The 25,836-nt window shown below is 47.1% G+C and overlaps 2 protein-coding genes across 4 annotated transcripts in view; both read right to left on the bottom strand.

Moving 5' to 3' along the window:
* The window catches only part of LOC118076606 (protein S100-A12-like), a 39,545-nt gene extending 17,357 nt beyond the window's left edge, over window positions 1–22,188 (bottom strand). Inside the window, exons 1-4 of one of the 3 annotated variants that reach the window (XR_009556952.1) lie at window positions 21,528–21,891; window positions 13,938–14,101; window positions 12,140–13,145; window positions 11,506–11,654 (exon numbers count right to left, since the gene is read on the bottom strand). Coding sequence is in view for 1 of the 3 variants with exons in the window: in XM_060269976.1 (XP_060125959.1) it covers window positions 10,861–10,992; window positions 11,506–11,654; window positions 19,986–20,094 (390 nt within the window). In the remaining 2 variants the exon portion in view is untranslated. The other 2 variants (XM_060269976.1, XR_009556953.1) reach the window with 2 other exon arrangements.
* A 1,611-nt stretch (window positions 22,189–23,799) lies between these two features.
* LOC118076257 (protein S100-A12) lies at window positions 23,800–25,441 on the bottom strand. The gene is made up of 2 exons (XM_060269853.1): window positions 25,301–25,441; window positions 23,800–23,964 (listed from the first exon to the last, which is right to left on the bottom strand). Exons 1-2 carry the CDS (start codon window positions 25,439–25,441, stop codon window positions 23,800–23,802), a joined length of 306 nt encoding a protein of 101 aa, XP_060125836.1.
* Between the last annotated feature and the right edge of the window lie 395 nt (window positions 25,442–25,836).

The following is a 25,836-nucleotide window of genomic DNA, read 5'->3' as shown; positions in this document are numbered from 1 at the left end:
AGGGCAAGCCGATTCCACGCTACGCATGTTTACTCAGAAGTAAGTCCTACCGAGCTCAATGCTCGCAAGGAAGCCTGCGGTCCTTGGCACGCTTGGGTGGGAGGGGAGCGGAGAAAAGAGCCATTGGCTGAGGCGAGATTTACTTCAAAGTAAAAACGTTCATTGGAGCTTGCCGCCGTTAAGGCTTGAAATGGTGGGAAACACACCTCTTATGAAAGATTTAGCAAACAAGGAGATAGTTTTAATCGGTGTTTAAAGCTGTAGAGGCAAGCTTCCGGCCCACACTGAACTTCCTGCAGGAGACAAACCGATGTGGTAGGATTAACTTGATATTTACATAGCTTTCGGTTGAGTCCCGCTAGATTTTACTCAGAGCAGATCCGCTGAAATGAATGTTTGGGATGCCCGTTATTTTCGGTGGTGTCACAGTGGCCGGAGTGGGCTACTTCAGAGTAACGACTCTACACCGCTCTGCATTTTATCTTTTATTGGTGCTGCGTATTTACAGTGCTGAAGGCAATGCTATTTACAAGAACACATCTTCTCAGCTTGAATCAGAACCTCCGAATGGCGTTTGGCGCGTTTTTCTCCAACATAACAACTTTGGGAGACCCATCCTCTTTCCTCTCCTCTTTCTGCGTAATTCCGGAGTTGGGGGGATGGGTCTGCCCCCCTTGCTTGCCCCTTCCTGTCCCACCTGGGACCCTGGCTCCGCTACCTTGTCTGAGCCTCGGACACGACTTCCTGCTTCCCCACTGGAATCGGAACTCTCCCTGCTTTCCCCTGCGCTCGGGGATGGGCTTGAACTCAGGAGGGGAGGGACTTCGCGATATCCTCTGTCCCTCACATCCATCCCCCTCCCAAGCTCCCTTCTCCCCTCCCAGGGGGCTCCCCAGGTGTCGGTGACGACTGAAAGCCTAAAAACTCTGTACCTTCCGAGCCTGTAGGTGTGAACACCTCCCCCCAGTCCTGCGAGCTCCCTCCTTCCGCCTGGGAGGACTGAAATCCCAAAAAGTCTGTGGTGTCAGAGCTGGTGGGGGTAAAAATGCGCTGCCAGTCTGCCTGTTCCTCTGACTGGGTGGACCTCGGAGACGCCCATACTTCATCCTCCTGGTCCTCAAACTCCGCTTCCCATCCCCATGGTGAACTGCTCTCCACTACTTCCTCCCCCTCCCCCTCCCCCTCCCATTCCATGTGCCAGGGCTTGGGTCTGTGTGGGAAGAGGGCGTGAAATTCTTCCACCAAGAATTCCTCCTGTATCTGAGTGGCCGGAACCCATTCATTTTGGGACGGAGGGGCATCCTCCCATGCCATGAGGTACTCCAGGCCCCCCACCCCTCTCCGTGAATCAAGGATGGCCGTGGCCTCATTGAGTTGCTCCCTGCCTCCCCTCTCCCCCCCTCCCTCGGGGGTCTGTTCGCTGTCTCGGAGCCTGCTGCTTTCCCTGTACGGCGACAGCAGCGATCTATGAAACACTGGATGCACCCTCATGTCCTCTGGCAGTGCCAGCCTAAAGGCAACCGGGTTGACCTGTTGCGTGACCGTGAAGGGGCCCAGCCGTCTGGGTGCCAGCTTTTTGCACCTCCCTCTGGTGGGAAGGCCCTCCGAGGACAACCAAACCTTGTCCCCCACCCTGATGACCTCCCCTTGTCGCCTGTGGCGATCGGCCCCCTTCTTGTACGCTTCCTTGGCTCTCTCCAAGTGTTCTCTGAGCTGCTGGTGCACCGTCTCCAGTTCCTCTGCCCAATCCTCTGCCTGTGGGCCCTCCTCCTCCCCCTCCCTCTCCGGGAAAGATCTGAGGTCGCGCCCGTAGTTGGCCTTAAAGGGCGACACCCCTGTGGAGACGTGCACCGCATTGTTGTAGGCAAATTCTGCCAGTGGCAGGCGATCCACCCAGTCCGTTTGCCTCTGGCTGACGTAGCATCTCAGGTACTGCTGCAGAATGGCGTTGACCCTCTCCGCCTGTCCATTGGTCTGCGGGTGCCGAGCCGTCGACAAGCTGACCTCCACCTGCAGGAGGTTCATGAGCCGCCTCCAGAACCTGGAAACAAATTGGCGGCCTCGATCCGAAATAACTCTTAAAGGTAATCCATGCAGTCTGAATACGTGGTCAACAAACAGTTTGGCTGTCTCTTCTGCAGAGACCGCCCTGGCACACGGTATAAAATGGCACATTTTGGACATGAGGTCCACCACCACCAACACTGCGGTCTTGCCCCTGGACGAAGGCAGGTCTGTGATGAAGTCCATGGACACTACTTCCCACGGCCTGTGCGGTGTGGCTAATGGCTCCAGCAACCCTGCTGGTGGTGCTCTGACCACCTTTGCTCGCTGGCAGGTGTCACAGCCCCTTACATAGTCCCGAACATCTTCCCGCACCCCTGGCCACCAGAAGTGTCTCATGACTAGGTGAGTGGTTTTGTCCCTTCCAAAATGACCCGCCGTTGGGTTGTCGTGCATCTGCTTGAGGACCTTACCTCTGAGCTGGTTGGTGGGCAGGTACAGGGCTCCCCTGTAAAAAAGGAGCCCCCCGCATTCCGCAAAGTCTTTTGCTTGCTCCCTCCCCCCTCGTAGGTCTCTGAAGATGCGGGTGGCAAACTCATCTGCTGCCGTCAGTGCTGTGAGTTCTGCCTCGCTCACCACTGCTGCTCCGCAGGACCATGCCGACGGGGGAAACACGTGTCGGGGTGCTGGTGGCAACTCCTCCTCCATGTACTCTGGCTTGCGGGAGAGGGCATCCGCCCTGACATTCTGCTCCCCCGGTATGTAGTGGATGGAGAAGTTGAAGTGCGAGAAGAACTCTGCCCACCGTATCTGCCGCTGGTTGAGCACCCTGGCTGTTCTCCAGAACTCCAGGTTTTTGTGGTCTGTGCACACCTGAATGGGGTGCTTGGCGCCCACCAGGAAATGTCTCCAGTGTTTAAACGCAGAATGGATCACGAGAAGTTCCTTATCAAACACCGTGTAGTTGCGTTCTGGCTGTGTCAGCTTTCTGGAGAAAAAGGCACAGGGTCTCCACTCTCTGTTGGCATCCAGTTGCAACAGGATCGCTCCCAAATCTCTGTCTGAAGCGTCGGTTTCCACGCGTAGGGGCGCATCCTGCACCACGTGGAACAGGTTCTGGTCTGAAGCGCACACCCTCTTGAGGCTTTCGAACGCTGCTTGCGCCTCCTGTGTCCACCTGAACTTCTGCTTGCCTCTCAGGCAGTCAGTGATGGGAGCCGTAACCCGTTAGAAATTCTTGATGAACTTCCTGTAGAAGTTGGCGAAGCCTAGTAGGCGTTGGGCATCTTTGCGCGTCCTGGGGCTGTGCCAGTCCAGGATGGCCTGCACCTTGTCCTTGTCCATCGCTAGCCCCTTGTCTGACAGTTTGTAGCCCAGGAAGTCCACCTCTTTGGTGTGAAACTTGCACTTCTCCAGCTTCACATACAGGTGGTGCTCCTTCAGGCGCTGCAACACCTCCCTGACATCCTTTACATGCTGCACTGGGTCATTGGAGTATATAAGGATGTCATCTAGGAAGACCAAGCAGTTCTTGAAGAGGAGGGACCCCAGGACGTGGTGCATGAAGGCCTGGAAGCATGCTGAGCCCCCTTGCAAACCGAAGGGCATCACCAGATATTCAAAAGAGCCCAGAGGCGTGAACATCGTGGTCTTCCACTCATCGCCTTCCCGGATCCTGATCAAGTTGTACGCCCCCCGCAGGTCGAGCTTGGTGAAGATCTTGCCCCTGCGTGCCGCTGTCAGCAGATCGTCCACTCTGGGCATTGGGAAAGCCACCGGTTCTGTCATGTTGTTCAGGCGTCTAAAATCCACCACCAGGCGGCGCTGTTGCGTGTCTTTCTTGTCCACCCAGAAGACCGGGCTGCCCCCCGCTGCCTTGCTTTCTCTGATGAACCCCCTCTTGAGGTTCTTGTCTATAAACGCACGCAGATCCTCCAGCTCCTGATCTGACATGGAGTACAGCTTGGCTGGGGGTAGCGTGGCCCCCGGCACCAGGTTGATCTGGCAGTCAAACGACCTGTGCGGGGGTAGGTGGTCGGATTCCGCTTCACTGAAGACCTCCTGCAGGTCCCAGTACGGCTTGGGTATCGCCTCACCCCCCTTGATGTGCATGGTGGCCACCGTGGCTATTGGAGGCCCCTCCCCTGGTTGGCGCTGCATGCAATGTTCCAGACAAAAGTCCGATCCAAACGTGATGCATCTCTGGTGCCAACTGATGGAGGGGTCATGGCGCGCCAGCCAGCTCATGCCCAAGACGATAGGGGGGTCGGAGATGGTGGTGACGTTGAATGCCAGTGTCTCTGAGTGTCGCCCCACCGTCATTCTCATGGGGGGGGGGGTCTGGTGGGTGATGGCCCCTCCCAGCAATTCCCTGCCGTCAATGGTGGAGACGTGCAGGGGAAAATCCAGCTGCAGAAGTTGGATCTGGTGCGCTTCCGCAAAGTTTCTCGAAAAGAAGTTGGCAGAGGCACCTGAGTCGATTAACGCGAGGACCATCAGGGGATACCCATTAGGGAGCGTTAGCGTCACTTCTAGAACCACCCCTGCTCTGGGGGGGGTGGGCTGGTGCTGCTCCTCGCTGTGCGGGTGGGTGTGCTGGGGCTGTTGTTTGCCGATTGCGCCTGGCTGCTGCCCCTTGTCTCCTGCAGCCAGGCTGTCTTGTTTCCCTGCTGTGGTGCTGTGTCAGTGGGGGAGGGCACAACCGTTCCCGCCTTTCCTTGCCACTCCCTGCGATGTGGGCAGTCTCTGACGAGATGCTGAGGGGAGTTGCAGAGAAAGCAATTCCCGCCTCTTCCCTCCTTGCGTCTTGGCGCCGCTGGGGTTTGAAAAGCCCCCGCGCGCGCGCTATCAATTTGCATGGGTTCCTGGTCTTGGCTGGCCCCTGTCATGGCCTGGGATGGCTGTTGGGGGAGTGGCTTCTCCTGCGACCGTGGGAACCAAGCTCGCTTTGCGCGTGTTGCTTGCTTGTCGTTCCACCGGGATTCCTGTCTCACCCCCACCGCCAGAGCCGCTTTGCTGAGCTCATCCATGCTATTGGGCTTTGGACCTCTCGAGAGCTCATCTTTGACATCCTCATGCAACCCCAAATAGAACGCAGCTTGCATCGGAGGCGAGTGCGGGTCCCACCCCAGTCTGTGCACCAGCATGGTGAATCTTGACCAATAGTGGCGAACTGTCATTTTTCCTTGTCGCAAATTATGCAGTTCCTCTTTGGTCTGGTCCAGATGGCTATCAGACGCATACATCGTTTTTAAAGCCCCTAAAAATAGTTTGACATCCTTCATGCAAGGATTTTTTGTCGCAATTAACGGTCTAAGCCACTCCCTGGCTGCCCCGGTGAGGTGTTCCACTATAAATGCTACTCTGTGCCCATCATCAGGGAACTCATCATGGTGCAGCTCAAGAGCATACACGATCTCAGTCTCAAAGCCATGATATTCCCTCGGATCTCCATTGAACTTGCTTACTAGGGTCCCTGCTCTCCTTCCTGGTAGCACTTGGAGTTGGGGTCCCCCTCCTCCCTTGTTTTTCTCTGCATCCAGCTTGTTCTGGAGGTCCACTGCTACCGCCCTTAACTGCTGCTCTTTCTCCTGCAGCGCTCTCACCTGTTCCGCAAGGTGTTGCCTGTCCTCCTGGACCTTCTGCGTCTCTTCTTTTGCTGCCTTTAATTCTCCCTGTGCCTGCAACGCCAGTTGCTGCAGGTCTTGCTGGGCTTTCTCTGCGATCTGCCGCCATTTCTCCGCTTCTGGCGCGCTCATCCCGGCAACTCCAAAGTAGCCCAAAAAAAGATTCGGAGGTTGCTGTCACAGTGGCCGGAGTGGGCTACTTCAGAGTAACGACTCTACACCGCTCTGCATTTTATCTTTTATTGGTGCTGCGTATTTACAGTGCTGAAGGCAATGCTATTTACAAGAACACATCTTCTCAGCTTGAATCAGAACCTCCGAATGGCGTTTGGCGCGTTTTTCTCCAACATAACAACTTTGGGAGACCCATCCTCTTTCCTCTCCTCTTTCTGCGTAATTCCGGAGTTGGGGGGATGGGTCTGCCCCCCTTGTCCCACCTGGGACCCTGGCTCCGCTACCTTGTCTGAGCCTCGGACACGACTTCCTGCTTCCCCACTGGAATCGGAACTCTCCCTGCTTTCCCCTGCGCTCGGGGATGGGCTTGAACTCAGGAGGGGAGGGACTTCGCGATACCCTCTGTCCCTCACAGGTGGGTTTACTCTGAGTAGAACCAGCATGGGATTCAACCCTTTATCAGGGCAAATAAGTAGTGAAATGCTTAATGCAGGCTGCATTCATTAGATCAAAAATAAAGCCTCCTTGATAAAGATGCAAATTAGAAAAAGTTGTTCCAGCGACAAAATAGCTTCTGTTTTTTTTTGTTTTTTTTAAATGATTTTTATTGATTTTACAAACAAAACTAAACAGCTACACAAACATACAATATAATACTGTCCCTTCGTTCTCCCTCCACCCACTGGTTCACCTCTGCCACCAGTGAAACCAGTGTGCTTTGAGCAACAAAGGGGTCCATTGTAAGTTGGGTTTAGCCTCCCCCCTCCCTCCTCCCCCCTCTCCCCCCCCTGCCACTGAGAGGACAGGAGTGGAGGAGTTCTGAGGATTGGATTCCCCCAACTCTTTCATAAGTATATCTTAACACAATACAAACATAATACAGACATAATAGGGGAGAGTTTTACCTCCCCAATTCTTATTACCTTAACCTTATACTTGTGACTTCCTCGATAGTCTTCCTCCTGGTTTTCCTTAAAACAAAATCTAAAATTGATGGCGGGTTTTCTATTTCAGATTAAAATCCTTTTCTTATAATATTAACTCAACCCTCCTCCTTTTCCATGCTGCCCTCCCACAGACCCCCTCCTGCCACAAGGGAAATCCGTGAGGCACAGCATTTCCAAGGTTCCATTATATCCCCTCCTTACCCCTCCGAGCACCCCCTGCCACTGAGTATCTCAGAGTAAGGAAAGAAGAGTAGACAGCTTTCTGCCTAAATCTAACTTATCTTACAAAAATTTACATTCACTTAGATTCTTTCCTAAGCTGCTCTTATAATTCCCTCCAGAAAGCACAACTTTTTCCATTCATTTTTAAACTCCATCTCCTCTCCCTAAGTCTTTTCCCCCAATTGGATCAGCATTTCCATTAAACAAGCCAAAATTTCGAAAAACCGTCTCTCAAAACCAAAAACAAAGTCTTTGGTTAATTCACAATTCCACTTACTTTTTTGGAAGTTCAAATTTATTTCGGAAGAATCCGCCGCTTGCCGGGTCGGGACTCGGAGCTTCACTTCTCGGAGGTAAGATCAAGCCCAAAATGGCTCCCGCGGTTCCACCCCACCGGCTCTCGATCGCTCTATTGAGCTCTCGGGCAGCGGGGGATCCGCAAAAAAACGGAGCAGCCGCTGGGCGCATGAGTCACCGGGACTCTCTACCCGGTGTTTTTACGGGGAATCCGCTCGCTCTGCGGACCTCCCCCCCCTCCGCGAAGCCAGGGACATCGGCACGCGAGGTCCCTGCGTCCTTCTCTCCGCCGCGACAGACCGGAAGTGACAAAATAGCTTCTGATGGATATGGCCAGAGGTGTTCTTTGGAAGCAGAATAAAGACAATTCTGACTGGAGTCTCCCACAATGCTTGGAAAAGTGAAAATAAAGAAGACAGTCCTAGCAATTATAAATTATTAGCAAATGCTTGCAACATTTGGTCCAGATAAATATATGGTCTCAGTTGAGTATTGCTCTTTCTTGTTTGGGATCAACACGTGAGACTGGGAATTCTTAATTTTTGCATCAATAGATGAAGGTGATGCTTGAAACGGGCCAGCAAGCCGCCAATGTCCTGCTCTCCCTGGATGAAACTTACGCAGACATCCTGCCTGTCCACACCACCGCCAGCCCCACGTCGGCCTTCGTGGAAGTGCCAGGTGGGCTGCTTGCTCCTCCGGTCAGGCTCTGCAGGGTTGCGAGTTCAAGTGCACTTGCACATGGGCCGCGAATCTGTTCAAAGTGACCAGAGCTCTTTGAGGTCCCAAGTCTCTCATCTTCATGCATGCTCCTGCTGCCTCCCTCTGAGTTGCAGAGCCTGGTTTTTTCTACCAGCCATTCTCCATGGGCTGCAGGCAGTTGGATCTGAAATAGCCTCATTTTAACAATCAAGATGCTAGACCTCATGTTTGAATATACAATTTGAAGAAATTGCAGTTGGCATTTCCTGGAGGCTTTTTAAAAAATATATAGTTTAAGTTCTGATAGCTTTTAATTTCTTTTTAGTGATTATATTTTCCATATTTTTAGCTTGTTGTTGTTGTTTAGTCATTTAGTCGTGTCCAACTCTTCGTGACCCCATGGACCAGAGCACGCCAGGCACTCCTGTCTTCCACTGCCTCCCGCAGTTTGGTCAGACTCATGTTGGTAGCTTCAAGAACACTGTCCAACCATCTCGTCCTCTGTCGTCCCCTTCTCCTTGTGCCCTCCATCTTTCCCAACATCAGGGTCTTTTCCAGGGAGTCTTCTCTTCTCATAAGGTGGCCAAAGTTTTGGAGCCTCAGCTTCAGGATCTGTCCTTCCAGTGAGCACTCAGAGCTGGTTTCCTTCAGAATGGATAGGTTTGATCTTCTTGCAGTCCATGGGACTCTCAAGAGTCTCCTCCAGCACCATAATTCAATTTTTTTAGCTTATTATGTTTTATTTTGATAAACCACCTTGAATCCTGGGATATAAACGGTGATTACAAAAACATATTATCTACACTTGTACTTGAAAGTGAAAAAACTGCTCAAAGTGGTTTACAAAAGGATAAAACAATAAAATTGAGGAAAATTTACCACCATTTTTAAACATACAAAAGGTTAAAATACTAAAGCAGGCTAAAATTTGCACCAAAGTGTTTGAAAATAAACTTGTATTTAGATGCATTTTACTTTAATTACATCAGTATTTTCATAACAAACAATACATGTGCTTAGGGGGTAAGGGTTTCTTTAACTAATCTAGTGGAAGAGACTCGAGTGCTAAAATCCACGGGTTAGGGGGTGCAAATTACTTGCCTTGCCCCGGGTGCTGACAACCCACGCTACGCCACAGCTGGTGAGGCTAGCTGAGCTCACGGAAAAGCAAATAAACATCCTGCTCCTGTTAGGCAAAGATCAGAAGACAACCCAGATGGTCGCCAGATTCCGTGTTCAGATCTGCAGATATAGACCTTCCCCTGAGCCAAACTCGTTCATTTGAAAGTCCTTAAATCTGGTTCTCCGAGCGACCCAAGGCCAGTTCTCTGCGGCAGCTTATCTTAAAGTTTTAAGCACCTTATGCTCACTGTATTTATAAACATTAATTTTATAATTGTATAAAGTTTTATATGTATGTTTTGTCCTTTGGGATTGTTCCCCCAAACGTGTTTTAAAAGCTGGTCTCTGACCGTAATAAATTATTCATTCATTCATTCAACTTGCTTCTACATGTCTAAGTGAGCAACTACAAGGAAAGGGAACTAGAGGGAATGCGGCTGAAGCAAAGTCTTGCAAAACTAGCTTTTCACTGCCCGTTCCCTTTGGCCTCATCCAGTTTCTGGGCATCACTTGGCTTAATATTTGATTTTAGGTATTTCCTGAAAGGCCTCTGATCCCGTAAAAACATTGCATACCCTCCAACATTCCTCAAATGCTGATTAGATTGGAGATAAGTTTTAGTCATTAGATTGGAGATAAGTTTTATAAGTTAGAATTTTTGTTTTCTTTTTGTAATTTTTGTATTGTGGTATTTTTTGTATTTTGTATTTTGCTTTTGTTTTTATATTGTTTTTTTTTCTGTTGTGTGGGTGTGTATGCCTTGTTGTTTCAGAAAATTCTTAATAAATATATTTTTTTAAAAAAGAAAGTAATGGAAAGTGGATTAATCAGTTCCAGATGGGTCCGTGGAGTACTCAACCTGAAGCGTACTTAACCCAAAGTATGAGTTTAATTGGTTCCGGAAGTCCGTACTTAACCTGAAGCGTACTTAAGCTGAAGCGAACTTTCCCATTGAAAGTAATGGAAAGTGGATTAATCCATTCCAGACAGGTCTGCGGAGTACTTAAACTGAAAATACTCAAACCGAGGTATGACTGTAATGGCAATGGTGCCCCCCTTACGTTTGGTGAGTTCTGGCTCAAAACAACCCCTTCGTATTGCAATTTAAGGCCAGATCTTTAACTAACTAAAAAACAAAAATAACAGACAGCTTTGTCAGGAGTGCACATCCTGGGGTTATTTCTACTTCTCTTATTGCATCATGGCAAAATTACATTCTTTTAAGATAGTCCCCAATACATGTTGCATGTTTGCATTAGAAACTTGGGTAAGTAGATAATGCAATTAGTCAATATATAAGTAGATATATGTGTAAGTCATATGAACAACACTTAAATGAGCTAAATAAGAAATAGCATTCAAATGGGGAGCTGCCCTGTCCTACATAGGACTCACGTAGTCCTTAATCCTGATCCAGAAGAATCATAGAATTGCATAGTTGAACTGAGAGAGACATGTGTGGTGTAGTGATTAGAGGGTTACACTAGACTCTGGGAGATCAGGCTTCAAGTCCCCACTCAGCCATGAACTCTCACACCTTGCCTAACCTACCTCACAGGGTTCTTTTTGGAGTGAAATGACACATCTGAGAATTTCCAGGTTAAACATCTATTTCTTATTTTATTGCCAAAGTATTTGGTTCTCAACAAGAGAATGTGAGCAGGGGTTGGAGGGGGGGGGAGGTTGGTATCCAACACACCCCTGAAAAGAGCCCCTGGAGAATTTGCTGGGTCTTCTTTTCATTGTCTGACTCTCAGCCCGCTTTTCTACAGATGCTTGAACTTTTCATGGGTATCATTAAGGTATCTTGCGATCAGCCGGCTCACTTCGTCAAAACTCAGTTGGTTGTCTTTGTTTGCATCCAACTCTTGGAAGAGTTTGTCTTTTGCTTGCTCTTTCTGTTAAGAATCCAGTGATGGAGAAGGGAAGATGTCAGGTTTGTTTATGAACAACTTGCATATAAACGCAGACTTGCCATGGTCAAATTCAATGATATTTGGAATCCATTCTTACAAATACTGTAATAGCTTAAGATCTGGTGAAGTGCAATAACAACCTTGTAAAATATACAGTTTTGGGGTTTTCCCCCCTCCCCCCTTTATTTTCCCTTCTGTTTCACTTTTTCGTTTTCTCGCTTTTGTTTACGTCTCGACATGCTTAGGGCACATATGATTATGTACATTTTGAAATTTCATTAAAGACTTAAAAAACAACAACACGCAAATTGCAGTACAAATGTGGCGAGCTGAATTTTAAGATGTGAGAGAAACAGACATAGCCATCCACCTTAGGAATGTCAGGAAGCTGCTCGTCAATCAACTTCTTAAAACTCCGCACATTGGCCCAAATGTGTGCTCTGGCCTTTGAGTGGCCAACATTTGCCCCTGCCTCTTCTTATCCCCGCTCCTCACCTCAGCAATGTCAGGAAACTGCTCGTCCATCATCTTCTGAAATTTCTGCTTGTCAAGGGTGCCAGAACTCCCAGCATAAGTGAGATACAATTCAATGTATTGATCAGCCAGGTATTGCAACTGAGTCTTGGGCTTCGACATTTGGCAATCTAGGAAAACACTGGAACGTAAGAGAAGTTCTGCCACTGGATGAGACCCATCCAGTCCCATGTCCTGTTTTAACGGTGGCCGATCAGATTTTTCTGGGGGTTTCCTAGACCTTCATACCTCTAGATCTAAAAACAGGTTTCCAAAGCAGGGATGCGGATCCTGTGGCTCTCCAGGTGTTGCTGGGCTTCATCATCCTTGAGCATTGATCTATGGTGGCTATTGCTGGTGGGAATTGGAGTCTAACAGCAACTGTGACACTACCGCCTGTCCAAGTTTACAATCCCTGCAATAATAGCTGGTACTCCGAACCCTTCAACATTTATCTGATGAAAATAGGTAAAGGTAAAGGGGCTCCTGACCGTTAGGTCCAGTCATGACCGACTCTGGGGTTGCGGCGCTCATCTTGCTTTATTGGCCAAGGGAGCCGGCGTACAGCTTCCAGGTCATGTGGCAAACCAGAGCAGCACACAGAAATGCCATTTACCTTCCCGCTCACCCTGTCGCGGGGATTCGAACAGCCAACCTTCTGATCGGCAAGCCCTAGGCTCTGTGATTCAGACCACAGCACCACCCGCACACACCCTATTCCATCATCCCTCTGTTCTGAGAGCTTCCCCAACCCTTTTGGAGGGGTGGAGAGCCTAGGGAGACAAGAAAGGTAAAGTTCTGTTATGCAAGTTGAGATCCTTGTGCTAACAGAATAAATTGAAGGTGTACACACCAAGATATTTAAGAGTATCCCTGGCAGCATCTATGGATTTACATTTAACAACAACCATTTCCTTGCACTCTGTTGCACCAACACATAATGAAAACTCTCCATTTCTGAAGAAAACAGTTCCAAAATTGCCCACCCTCTCTGCCCCAACTGTATTAGTCAATTTCACCATGTTTACTAGGTCTCCAGAATTATATCCACTTGGGATATTTATCTTTATATTTTCCAGTTTTTCGAGTTTTGGCAGATAGTTAGGCTGAAAGCATATATCATCCATGCTATTTTTCCAGGAAATGAAGTGCCGGAACTCACCATGAGTGCCTCACTTGATCTCTTATAATGGCAATGGTGCCCCCCTAACTTTTGGTGAGTTCTGGCTCAAAAACAACCCAACCCTGTGTATTGCAATTTGTCAGAATTGCAGTTTATCAGAATGAGGTTGAAATAAGACACCAAATGATTTCCAAGTTAGATGTTTATTTCGTATTCTATTGCCAAAGCATTACATTCCAAGCTAGTGAATGTGGAAAGGGGTTTGTGTGTGTTTGGAAGGTTAGTATCCAACGCGCCCCTGAGCACCGTCTCCTGGAGGATTTTCTGAGCCATTTTTCCAGTGGCCAAGGGGACGCCCTTCTTACTTGCGGAGTCTGTCATGTGTTGCAGCAATGAATTTTGCAATCAGGTGCCCCATTTCATCAAAACTCAGTTTGCCGTCCTTGTTTATGTCTGCCTCGTCGAAGAGCTGGTCTCTCTTTTGTTTCTTCAAGGGAGACTGCAGTGTTGGGGGTGGGGAAATGGAGGAGAGAAGACTTCAGATGTGTTTGTTGCATTTCCCCAGCCAAGTTATGTGTATAAAAATTAATATGCTATAATCTATGCAATAATAACATACAAAGATACAGCTTATTAAGGAAAGGTGTTTTGCAAAAATGTGTATACAGTGGTACCTCGGTTTACAAACAAAATTGGTTCCGGAAGTCTTTACTTAACCTGAGGCAAACTTAACCTGAAGAGAACTTTCCCATTGAAAGTAATGCAAAGTGGATTAATCCGTTCCAGACAGGTCCGCAGAGTACTTAAACTGAAAATACTCAAACCGAGGCGTACTTAAACCAAGGTATGACTGTATTTGGCAAAAATGCATATGGTCATACCTCGGTTTATGTACGCCTCGGTTTGAGTAGTTTCAGTTTAAGTACTCTGCGGACCTGTCTGGAATGGATTAATCCACTTTCCATTACTTTCCATGGGAAAGTTCACTTCAGGTTAAGTACGCTTCAGGTTAAGTACAGACCTCCGTTACCAATTGTGTTTGTAAACCGAGGTACCACTGTACAAAAATATGTTTACATGAAATAATTATTTAAAAAACATTTTTTAATGGATTGCAAATGGGGATAACAGAATTTAAGACTGAAAAGAGACTAAAACAGACATTTCTTCCCATCCCTAGATATGCTTTGTTTTCAGAGCATGATTCAAAGCAGAGACCTGGTGAGATTTCAGCCCCTCCCCCCTCTTAACATGGCCAAAGGAACCCTGCCTCTTCTTATCTCCCCCTCACCTCATCAATGTCAGGAAACTGCTCGTCCATCATCTTCTTAAATGCCTGCTTGTCGATGCTTGAAGAATTCCCAGAGTACGTGTAGTAGATGTCAATGAATTGTTCAACAAGTTGTTGCAACTGAGTCTTGGGCTTGGACATTCCAAAGGTCTTCTGGTGGCAACCTGGGAATCCATAGGAACATATTACTGGCTCTGCCTGGATTATTTGTTGGATAGCTCAATTGGTTAGAGCTTAGTGCTGGTAGCAGCAAGGCTGCGGGTTTTAGGCTTCCGGTTCCACCTGCAGGAATGGCTGACCTTTTTTCCATCCCTCCGACCTTCATGAGGAATTTGGCGGTTGCTAGGGGAGTAAATGGCAACCCCCTACCCTCTCCGGGGGTTACGGAGAGGGGCCGCTGGCCCGCGATGCCCCCAAACCCACTCCGACTGTTCAAGGAGTGGGGGGGGCTTGGGCTGAAAGCACTTATGAGGAATGTCGGAACTCCCGGACGCCAAACTGCAGGGCGGGATCTCCATGATTAAAGAAGATAATTAGGTTTAAATTCATGGACATACTTCAGAAGGAGGGGCAGAAGCTCTGTTTACTGCCGAGGAATCTACGCTGCTGAGGGTGAGGAGTCAAAGGCTGTATTTTATCTGGAAGAAGGATTGATGGGGACGGAACGACAAGGGAAGTGAGTTTTTTTATTTATTTTTCATATACTCTACGAGTTACTCCATACCTTCCCGGACGTGATGTCCTTGCTTATTTGGAACGAACGAGAAATAAAAGATATCTGTGTGAGCAATGAACTATTATAAACTGTTGATATTGAGTATATTTTTTGAAGATGCAAAATAGTTGACGAGAGAAGCCCCCCTCTAATTGGATAGAAGGAGTGCCTGGAAAGCGTTCAGAGGATTTATGAGTGTGACGCACTTTGAATTTGAACAGCGACCTGAAGCTAAGTTCAGCTATAGGGCAAGGAGAGCCACTAATTTATCAAGAGTCTATGCATAATGTGACGGCTGGGTCTTCTGCCTGGAAAAGCTGTAAATTTTATAAAGATTGTTAATGAGAAGAAAACGAAAGTGATTTGAGTTTTCTAAGATGGCGCTGCTCAGTGTTGAAAGACCGACGCAACAGGGACGCTCCAGACCAAGAAGATTTATGGGGAGGCCGGACTGATTAACTCACACAGGAGAAAGAACATATGTGAAATCTCGTTTGATACTTCTCAGCAGCTGGGAAAAAATCGGATGAAAGAGGAAAACATCTTTGTGACTGTAGGGGAAAGATCGGGACTATTATAGACTTTGAGTGACGATTTGGACTTTAGAAAAAGACGGCAGTGGGCAGTTGCGAGGAATCCCCAATTTCTTGAAGCATGGAAACCCCGAAAATTTTAGATGATTTGGCATAACATTCGGTCTGATTGATATGTATTTGTATAATTTGAAATAATGGATGTGATATAATTGTTTTTAATTGGAAAATTAATAAAAATATATTATAAAAAAAGGCTGCGGGTTTTATACCCATATGTGACAGCCAGTGTGGTGTAGTGGTTACCCGTAATCTGGGGAACGGGGTTCGCCTCTCCGCTCCTCCACATGAAGCTGCTGGGTGAGCTTGGGCTAGTCACACTTCTCTGAAGTCTCTCAGCCCCACTCACCTCACAGAGTGTTTGTTGTGGGGGAGGAAGGTAAAGGAGAGTGTTAGCTGCTATGAGACTCCTTCGGGTAGTGATAAAGCGGGATATCACATCCAAACTATTATTATTATTATTATTATTATTATTATTATTATTATTATTATTATTCCTGCAATGCTTGGGGGTTGGGATTAGATAATCCTCAGGGTCCCTTCCAACTCTGCAATTTTATAATTCTTCGGGATCAATAATAGAGTGTCCATGTGTCCTACTTAGCACAGGGCAGCTCTCCATTTGAATTCTATTTTTTTTATTTAGCTCATTTAAGTGTTGTTCAGATGTCTTACACATAAGAGAAATGGAAATCAGGCTGTGTTTTTTTTTGTCAGTTAAAGATCCAGCCTTAAAAAGGTGAGAGATGCTGAAGAAGATGTTTAAGTTGGTTATTCCCCAAAGATGTGAAGCCTTTCTTGCAGGGATAATAGGGGCAGACATTCCAAAGAAGATGACCAAACTATTTACGTATGTGACAAAAGCAGCTAGAATGATATATGTTCAGGAAAGGAAATTAGAGAAGATTCCAATGAAGGAGGAACGGCTTCTAAAAGTAATGGACTATTCGGAAATGGCTAAGCTGACAGCAAAATTATGAGACCAAAAGGATGAACTTTTAATAGAAAAATTGAGGCCTTTTTTGGGACTATTTGAAAAAGAAATGAACTTTTGAGCAGGATTTGAGATATGAGCAGCGGAAGAAAAATGACAAAAGAATTGTATTGGAGGGTAAAAAATACTTTGGTTAAAAAATAAGAATTTGTTATATAATGCAGTAGGAAAGGAGTTGGGGAAAAACCCACTGGATGTGTCGGTTGGAAGCCAATTTTTAAAGCAGAGATGTTATATGATTATTTAATTTGAAATTTAATTCGTGAAATTTAATCTATATATATATAAATGTAAAAATCATGAAAATCCAGGTTCCACTTTTCTCCGTAACCGCTTGACCGATCATCCTGAAATTTTGACACAACGATCCAGGCCACTCCCCGCACGTTGTTGGGGGCAAAAATCCCTCAAATCGCACACCTGCGCAGGTACAGACCTGGTTTTCCACCAACTCAAACAGCGCCCTCAAGTGGAATTCCTCCCACAGTACACCCCCTCCCTTTCTGTGAAATCTAAGCCACACCCACAAACCAAATGACATCATCATCAACCAAGCAACTCAAACCACCAAGGCGGCCATTATCTAGGCCTTTGTTTTAGGCCCCTGGCAGGCCCGAGGGGGACCCACAGCAACGCACTTGGGGGCACGGCAAGGGGTTTTTACTTTACCATTTAGCACCACTACCCCCCCCCAAAAAAAACCCACCAAAAAACCAACATTGCCAAGTGGAGGTCGGGGCCTGCCTGGGGGAGGGGGTTGGCCCAAGCCACAGCACGGCCTTTGATTTATGTAGGCCCCTGCACTGCAAGGGGTTTTTACTTTACCATTTAGCAACACTACCCCCTCCCCCAAAATCCACAAGACAAAAATAAATACCATCCTTCAAAACGTCATGAGATACACCGGTCATGGGGGGGGGGACAAACTGAATAGATCATGGGGCCAGTCACAGGGATTAGCCACAACAATGCACCACACCCACAAACCCCGCCTCTACCACGAGATCCTGTAAAACAGGAGGCCTTGGCTCCATTTTACATACTAGGCCTCAGGTCTACAGCCCATTAAATACTATCCCAAATGGAGCCCTGGGTGGGAGGTGGGGGGAGGAGGAGCCCAAACAGGTCATGGGCTGATGTAGGGTGGGGGGTAGATAACCCACAGCAACACACTTGGGGGCACGGCAAGGGGTTTTTACTTTACAATTTAGCACCACTACCCCCAAAAAATCCACAAGACAAAAATAAATATGTCTTATTTTATGGGTATGTCTTATTTTAGGAGAAACAACGGATTGTAAGCCTCTGTGTCTTTTTTTTATATAAAAAAACAACCATTCACTTTCTCTCCCCAGTTTAAGTCTTCAGATATTTGCAGTGCACACCCCCCACCCCATTTACAATCCCCTACCGGTGGCCCTGTTTTTAACCCTTTTGTTACTTTTTTAATTTCACTGATTGTGAATATGCTGACCGAGGCCCCCTTTAGATTCGGAGGCCCGCGCCAAATGGCCCATATGACCCCCCCTCCTTCTGTCTGGGCCTGTCTGTTGCTACGGGACTATGGGGCTTCGCTATTTGACCCCCCCCCGGGTTGGGATTCTTTATGTAGTTCCCTGGGTCCCAGGGCACATCATCACCCCCCATCCTTAATCTAAATATATAGAAATGTTCACGATGCATGCGCAGGGGCCAATGTATGGAGATACAGGGGGGAGGGGACAACAGAGGGCTCAGACAAAAGTAAATACTGGGAAATGGAATCCAGAAACTGACAGCTCCTTCTCCAAGGATGGGGGCCAATGTAGGAAGATACCGGGGGTAGGGGCCAACACTCCCCAGGAACAACAGAGGGTTCAGACAAAAGTGCATGCTGGGAAATAGAACCCAGAACCTAACAGTTCCTTTTCGAGGGTGGGGGCCAAGGTATGGAGATACAGGGGGAGGGGCCAACACTCTCCAGGGACAACAGAGGGAAGGGTATCCTACCGAAACACAGGGATGAGCCGGGGTGGAGGGAGGAGGGGCAGGATACGTCATGGATCGGGACAGGGTTGGGGGGGATCACAGGAAAGAACTACAGCAACGCGTGGCCGGGTCAACTAGTAAATATATATATTTATATATATTAAATATATTAAATTTGGGGGGGGGAGGTGATACATGCTTTCTGCCTAACTATTTGTCAAAACTAGAAAATATAAATATCCCAGGTGTTGAAGGCTGGATATGCAAAATTTGGAGACCTAGTAAACAAGGGGAAATTGACAGACACAGCCAGGGGCAGAGGAAGTGGGCAGCCTTGGAACTGTTTTCTTGAGAAATTGAGAACTTTCATAATGCATCAGTGTAACAGAGTGCAAGGAAATTGTTGTTGATGAATGTAAATCCATAGATGCTGCCAGGTATACTCTTAAAAATCTTGGACTGGACACAGCCATGTTGTTCCTCTAGCACAAGGATTTCCACTTGAACAATGGCACTTCACCTCTCTCTCATCTCCTGATGTTCTCTCCCAAATCTGCTCCAGAGGGTTGCAGAAACACTCAGAACAGATTTTGTGGGGGTGACAGGGAGGGGAGAGGGAAGCTCCATTACACTAGTGGAAAGTCTTGTGGAAACAGAACGACTTTGCCGGAGACAACCCCAATTAGAGAGATGTTGTTGTTTAGTCATTTAGTCGTGTCCGACTCTTCGTGACCCCATAGACCAGAGCAAGCCAGGCACTCCTGTCTTCCACTGCCTCCCGCAGCTTGGTCAAACTCATGTTGGTGGCTTCGAGAACACTGTCCAACCATCTCGTCCTCTGTCGTCCCCTTCTCCTTGTGCCCTCCATCTTTCCCAACATCAGGGTCTTTTCCAAGGATTCTTCTCTTCTCATGAGGTGGCCAAAGTATTGGAGCCTCAGCTCCAATTAGAGAGATAAATCAGTTGTTATTATTTTTAAAAGAAAGTTTGAGACAGTCATTTGTTTGAAGGCCTCCAGGAGTTGATGGACTCTCTTGGTCTGACAGTACTCAGCCAGATGGGCAGTGACAGGGATAGGGAATCCTTGCCCCCCCCCCCAGAAGTCCTTGGCCCCCATCAACTCCAGCCACCATGGTCGATGGTCAAGGATGATGAGAGTTGGAGTCCAGCAACATCTGGAGTGCCACAGGTTCGCCTCCCATCTTTGATCCTACCTCACTGGGTTCTTGTGAGTATCAAAACAAAATGTCAGGGAGGAAATAGAACCTTCTATAAAATCCTGAGCTAAGACCATTGCTAAGACCATTGCTCACTGCCCTCCAGCCATGAAGCCTCCCACTGCTACCATCTCCACTAGGGCAGTCAAGGGTGAGGAACCCATTGCCATAATGTTGGGGTTCATGGGAGTTGTAATGCAAAACATTTGGAGAGCACCAGGTCGTGGTAGACAGAACAGGGATTCTCTTAGATCTCTTCGTGCAAAGGAACCCCAGCAGCCAGCTCTCTAATGTGCTCTCTGCTTTTAGGCATGGGGAGGCGTGGGGGACCAGAAAATAGAGGGGGTTAGTTTTTCTGGGTTTTCATCTATGCAGATGCTCACAAAGTTCTGAGCTTGTCATTATTCTCCACCCTTTCCCCTAAGGTCCCAAGGCAGGTTTCAACCTTAACACACCATATTAAAAGCCAGCAAAAAGGGGTGCATCTATACTGGAAGCTGTATAATGAGGGTGCTGGATGTACCAATGGATTCAAGTTAAAGAAAGGAGATTCCGACTAACCAGGAATAACTTTCTGACAGCAAGGGCTGTTTGACAGTGGAATGGACTCCCTCAGGAAGTTGTAGAATCTCATTCCTTTCAGGTTTCTAAGCAGAGGTTGGATGGTCATCTACAATGCCAGCTTTAACTGTGATTCCTGCATTGCAAGGCTAACAGGTTGAGGTTTAATCCTGACAAGACAAGACAGAAGTACTGTTTCTGGGGGACAGGAGGTGGGCAGGTGTGGAGGACTCCCTGGTCCTGAATGGGGTAATTGTGCCCCTGAAGGACCAGGTGCGCAGCCTGGGAGTCATTTTGGACTCACAACTGTCCATGGAGGCGCAGGTCAATTCTGTGTCCAGTGCAGATGTCTATCAGCTCCATCTGGTACGCAGGCTGAGAACCTACCTGCCTGCAGACTGTCTCGCCAGAGTGGTGCATGCTCTAGTTATCTCCTGCTTGGACTACTGCAATGCACTCTATGTGGGGCTACCTTTGAAGGTGACCTGGAAACTACAACTAATCCAGAATGCGGCAGCTAGACTGGTGACTGGGAGTGGCCGCCGAGACCACATAACACCGGTCTTGAAAGACCTACATTGGCTCCCAGTACATTTCCGGGCACAATTCAAAATGTTGGTGCTGACCTTTAAAGCCCTAAATGGCCTCAGTCCAGTATACCTGAAGGAGCGTCTCCACCTCCATCACTCTGCCTGGACACTGAGGTCCAGTACCGAGGGCCTTCTGGCGGTTCCCTCATTGAGAGAAGCCAAGTTACAGGGAAACAGGTAGAGGGCTTTCTCGGTAGTGGAACGCCCTCCCATCAGATGTCAAAGAGAAAAACAGCTACCAGATTTTTAGAAGACATCTGAAGGCAGCCCTGTTTAGGGAGGCTTTTAATGTTTAAGAAATTAGTGTATTTTAATGAATTATTTTATTTTATTTTTCTGTTGGAAACCACCCAGAGTGGCTGGGGAAACCCAGCCAGATGGGCGTGGTATAAATATATTATTATTATTATTATTATTATTATTATTATTATTATTATCATCATCATCATCATCATCATCATCATCATTGCAGGGAATTAGACAAGATGACCCTTGGGGTCCCTTCCAACTCTAATATTCTATGATTCTATGATGCACCTCTGTGTGGAAGGAGATTCACAACTAAGGGGCTGCCACAGAGAAGGTCTTCTCCAGGCCACCATCACCAACTGAACTCCAGAGAGTGATGGACCTACAAAGAGGCCCGGCCATAACACTTGAGAGGGTCTGCAGGGAATTAGACATTTAGGGCTTTAAATACCAATGTGAGCACCTTGAATTGTGTTAGAGCTACAGGAACCTACAGTCCACCAGATGTTGCCGGTCTTGGTCATCTTTGTCCATTGACCATGCTGGCTGGGGCTGATGGGAATTGGATTCCCGAGCATCTGGAGCCTTGCCTACAGGTTTTTCAGCCCTGCCCTAGCTAATAATATCAAAAAGGTTTAGCACCCTATGTCCAATGAATAACCCAACAAGAACCCAAGAAAGCTTCCCATAATTTTCAGCTTACCTTGGTTGGTGATAAACAAGAGAGTTCGAATGCGCCAAAGTTGGATGAAGAGCCCTAAATTGCTCCCACTTCTTATACCCTATCCAGATTCCTGATCCCACCCCCACTTATGAAATCTTTGCTCCTTCTCAAATGACACTCCCATGTTGAGCACCTGGTGCTCAAGGTATCTGATGGAGATCTTCCTTCAGCAAGGCACCTCTGGGGGCTGGGGCTCCCTCCCTGCTGCTTGTGGCCAATCACCGTTCATCATTTAGGAACAACAGGTTTACACCCGCAGTGCAGCATCGCTTTTCATTGCTCTCTTAGAACTCATTGCTCTCTTAGAACTCATTAATCACATTGCAGTTAAACTGTTTTGTGGATATAGGTGGGGCCCGAAGTTTGCGCAATATGGGTGCTGGGTACATTCTTTGCTGCAATGGTTGGAATGATTTCCATTTGCAGCCAACTTATACCCAGAGGTATACCCAACTTATACCCTGCTAAAACACATAGACGGACGTGAACCATGTGTATTGCAATGGGTTTACTCTGAGTAGGACTACCTCTGGCTACAAGCAGCAATCGATGGATCAATGTAGAACACAGCATCCTCCTGCCTTCCTCTTCATCCTTCATCCCTTTTATCCATCCTCTGCTTCCCTTCCCTGTCCCATCCTCCTTTCTTTCTCTTTCCCTCCCCTTCCCTTCTTTTCTCTTTCCTCAGCTCTTTTCCTTTATTCCACACACCCGCTTCTCCTTCCATCCATTACCATGATTGTCCCCTTACACCATCCTTCGTTTTTATATTTAAACTACCGGTACTCCTTTTCTCCCTACATCCTTCTCCGCTTTCCACCCTTCTCCTTCATCTTTCACTTTCCTCCTTTCTTCCCTCCATCTTCCTTTTTCCTCTCCTTTGCGTTCATGCTCTTCCTCTCCTCCTCCAACCGGTGACCCTGTAGTAGTGCTCCCCCCCCCTATATTTAAGTATACTGAGAGGATTTTAAATTTCTGCCTGAGCGGGAGACTCACACACTTACGTCCCTGTATGTGTTTGTATGCTTCCCTTTCTTTTTGTCTTCCTCTTTTCATTCAGTGAGAGATTCTATTTTCTCCAAGCATCAGGTGGGTGGGCGGGTTTAATCTTGTCTGCTGGCTGTTTTACAAAGAATCAACTTGCTTTACAAAAAAAAAGTCCCATACGCCCAAAGACTCTGCGCCTGTTCATGGGGGGGGGGAGCCCAGATCATCTATTTTTTAGATGTCCCTTCTATGAAGAGATCCTTGATTCCACTGCTGGTGAGGCTAGCTGAGCTCACGGAAAAGCAAATATACATCCTGCTCCTGTTAGGCAAAGATCAGAAGACAACCCAGACGGTCGCCAGATTCCGTGTTCAGATCTGCAGATATAGACCTTCCCCTGAGCCAAACTCGTTCATTTGAAAGTCCTTAAATCTGGTTCTCCAAACGACCCAAGGCCAGTTCTCTGCGGCAGCTTATCTTAAAGTTTTAAGTACCATATGCTCACTGTATTTATAAACATTAATTTTATAATTGTATAAAGTTTTATATGTATGTTTTGTCCTTTGGGATTGTTCCCCCAAACGTGTTTTAAAATCTGGTCTCCGACCGTAATAAATTATTCATTCATTCATTCATTCATTCAACTTGCTTCTACATGTCTAAGTGGGCAACTACAAGGAAAGGGAACTAGAGGGAATGCGGCTGAAGCAAAGTCTTGCAAAACTAGCTTTTCACTGCCCTGTTCCCTTTGGCCTCGTCCAGTTTCTGGGCATCACTTGGCTTAATATTTGATTTTAGGTATTTCCTGAAAGGCCTCTGATCCCGTAAAAACATTGCATACCCTCCAACATTCCTCAAATGCTGATGTCCCTATTATCATCTCAGAATGTTGGAGAGACTCAGCAGAGAGTTCTACAAGGGCAGTATACTTGGGCAGAGGTGTGAGTCAAGCAGGAACGGAGTCACACTGAGGGGTTGTTTTAAAAAAGGAGAAGTTGCAGAGATGAATACAGCATGGAAGCCAGCACCAGAAGACTAACACAACCTTTCCCCTGCTGCACTCAAAACCTGTTTCAAACTGCCTTTTCACCCCAAAAAGTAAGACATCCTAGACTTTCCAGGTTAAATGACTGTTTCTTATTTTATTGCCAAAACATTACATTTCAAGGTAGGGGGTGTGGGCTGGAGGGCTTTGTTTGTTTGGAAGGTTGGTCTCCAACATGCCCCTGACCACCGTCCCCTGGAGGAGCTGCTGGGTCTTTCTTCAGTGGTGGTGGTGGTGGTGTCCCTCTTGCTGGTGGAACTTAATGTGGGCGCAAGACAGGAATGACCCAAGCAGACGGGTCCATTCTTCAAAACTCAGCTGGTTATCTTTGTTTAGATCCAGGTCTTTGAAGAGCTTGTCTTTCCCTTGCTGGTTTTGTGGGTACTGTAGGGAGGAGAAGGAATGGAGGAACAAAAGGTTTCAGGTTGGCATTTGTTGATTTGCATCTAAGACATCAGACCATCGCGAAACAAAGGTTTGCCATAGATGGGGAGAACCTCTCGACATCATCAAGACTACACTGCCCATCCTCACCCCTGGTCCTTGGACATACTTGCCGGGGCTGATGGGAGTTGTAGTTCAGCCTCAACCGGAGGACTGATAGTTTCCCCACAACTGGTTTAACAGAATGGTATTAATGCAAAGTAACATCAACAGAAGCTGGACTCAGAGCCAAATGAGCAGCAACACAAAGGAGTTCAAAAGGCAGAAATTTTTAAAAGGAAAAGAAAACTTTCTCTTTTAATACTCATTTAAACAGGGTGTTTAATACTCATTTAAAGGGGGTAGGTATATTCCTCTATTAATGCTCAGCTCCTGCTTGTACGCTTCCCAGAGACATCTGGCTGGGCCCTGTGAGAGCCAGCTGCTAAATTAATTGGGCTTTAGGCTGATGGAGCAGGGTTCTTCTTGGAGACTTTATCTGAGGATGACTAAGAAGCCTGAGTCCCCAATTCTCCTGAGATGTGTATCTATATCTATCTACAAGGCAGAAATCCAATCCAGTTCACATTTGGAAGAGTATGGATTTGATATCCCGCTTTATCACTACCCGAAGGAGTCTCAAAGCGGCTAACATTCTCCTTTCCCTTCCTCCCCCACAACAAACACTCTGTGAGGTGAGTGGGGCTGAGAGACTTCAGAGAAGTGTGACTAGCCCAAGGTCACCCAGCAGCTGCATGTGGAGGAGCGGAGACGCGAACCCGGTTCACCGGATTACGAGTCTACCACTCTTAACCACTACACCACACTGGCTCTCCCTGCCAAATTCACATTTCTTCAGATTCTGGATTGTACTTATCCAGCCAATAGTTAAGAAATGCATGCATTTTTATTTTTATTTTACTATGAAGAAGCATGTTTAAAATAGATTAGTGAAAATAGCATACAAAAAAATTCATTATAAGGGGAATTGCTTTGCCAAAAGAGGATTTTTATTTTTTTTTTAAAAAAATACATAAATGTGCAAAATGTGGAGAACTGAATTTAAGAGAAAATGAGAGAGAAATGAGAAAATGATACCCACTGAAATGGACATATCCACCCATCCCTAAATATACTTTGCTAACAGGGTAGCCTAGCTCACTTCCGAGTGCTGCCTTGCTGAGATGCCTTTCACTATCTTAACATGCCCAGAGGCATGCTGCACATTGATGCCAATGTGCCACCTCTGGCTTCAAGTGCCCAACGATTGCCCCTGCCCATCTTATCTCCACCTCACCTCAACGCAGTCAGGAAACTGCTCGTTGATCATCTTCTTGAACTCCTTCTTGTCAATGGTGTCAGATTTCCCAGCATACTCGTGGAAGACGGCAATCAGCTGATCAGCCAGGATTTGCATCTGAGTCTTAGTCTTGGACATTTCGAAGGTTTTCTGTTGGCAACCTAGACAGACATAAGAAGAGCCCTGGTGGGTCAGGCGAAGGGTCAACCCAGTCCTGTATCCTGTTGTCACAGTGGCAAATCAGATTCCTCCAGGAAGTCCACAGTCAGGGCAGGAAGGCAATAAGAACATCAGAGGAGCCTTCCTAGATCAAGCCAAATGCCCATCTAGTCTAGCATCCTATCACAGTATATCACAGGATGTGTGTTTCTGATGGACCCATTACTTATTTTATTTGGGTGGGTTAAAGATCTGGCCTTAATAGATTATAGAGAATGGTGTCAAATTCAACAAATGAAAAAAAAAATCCATTAAATGCCTCCTTTAATATCGATTTAATATTTAATAACTATCTGCCATGATTGGGAAAATAG

This window comes from Zootoca vivipara, chromosome 17 (genome assembly GCF_963506605.1).
Source record: "Zootoca vivipara chromosome 17, rZooViv1.1, whole genome shotgun sequence".
NCBI lineage: Eukaryota > Metazoa > Chordata > Lepidosauria > Squamata > Lacertidae > Zootoca > Zootoca vivipara.
This window is presented reverse-complemented; position numbering and strand designations above follow the sequence as displayed.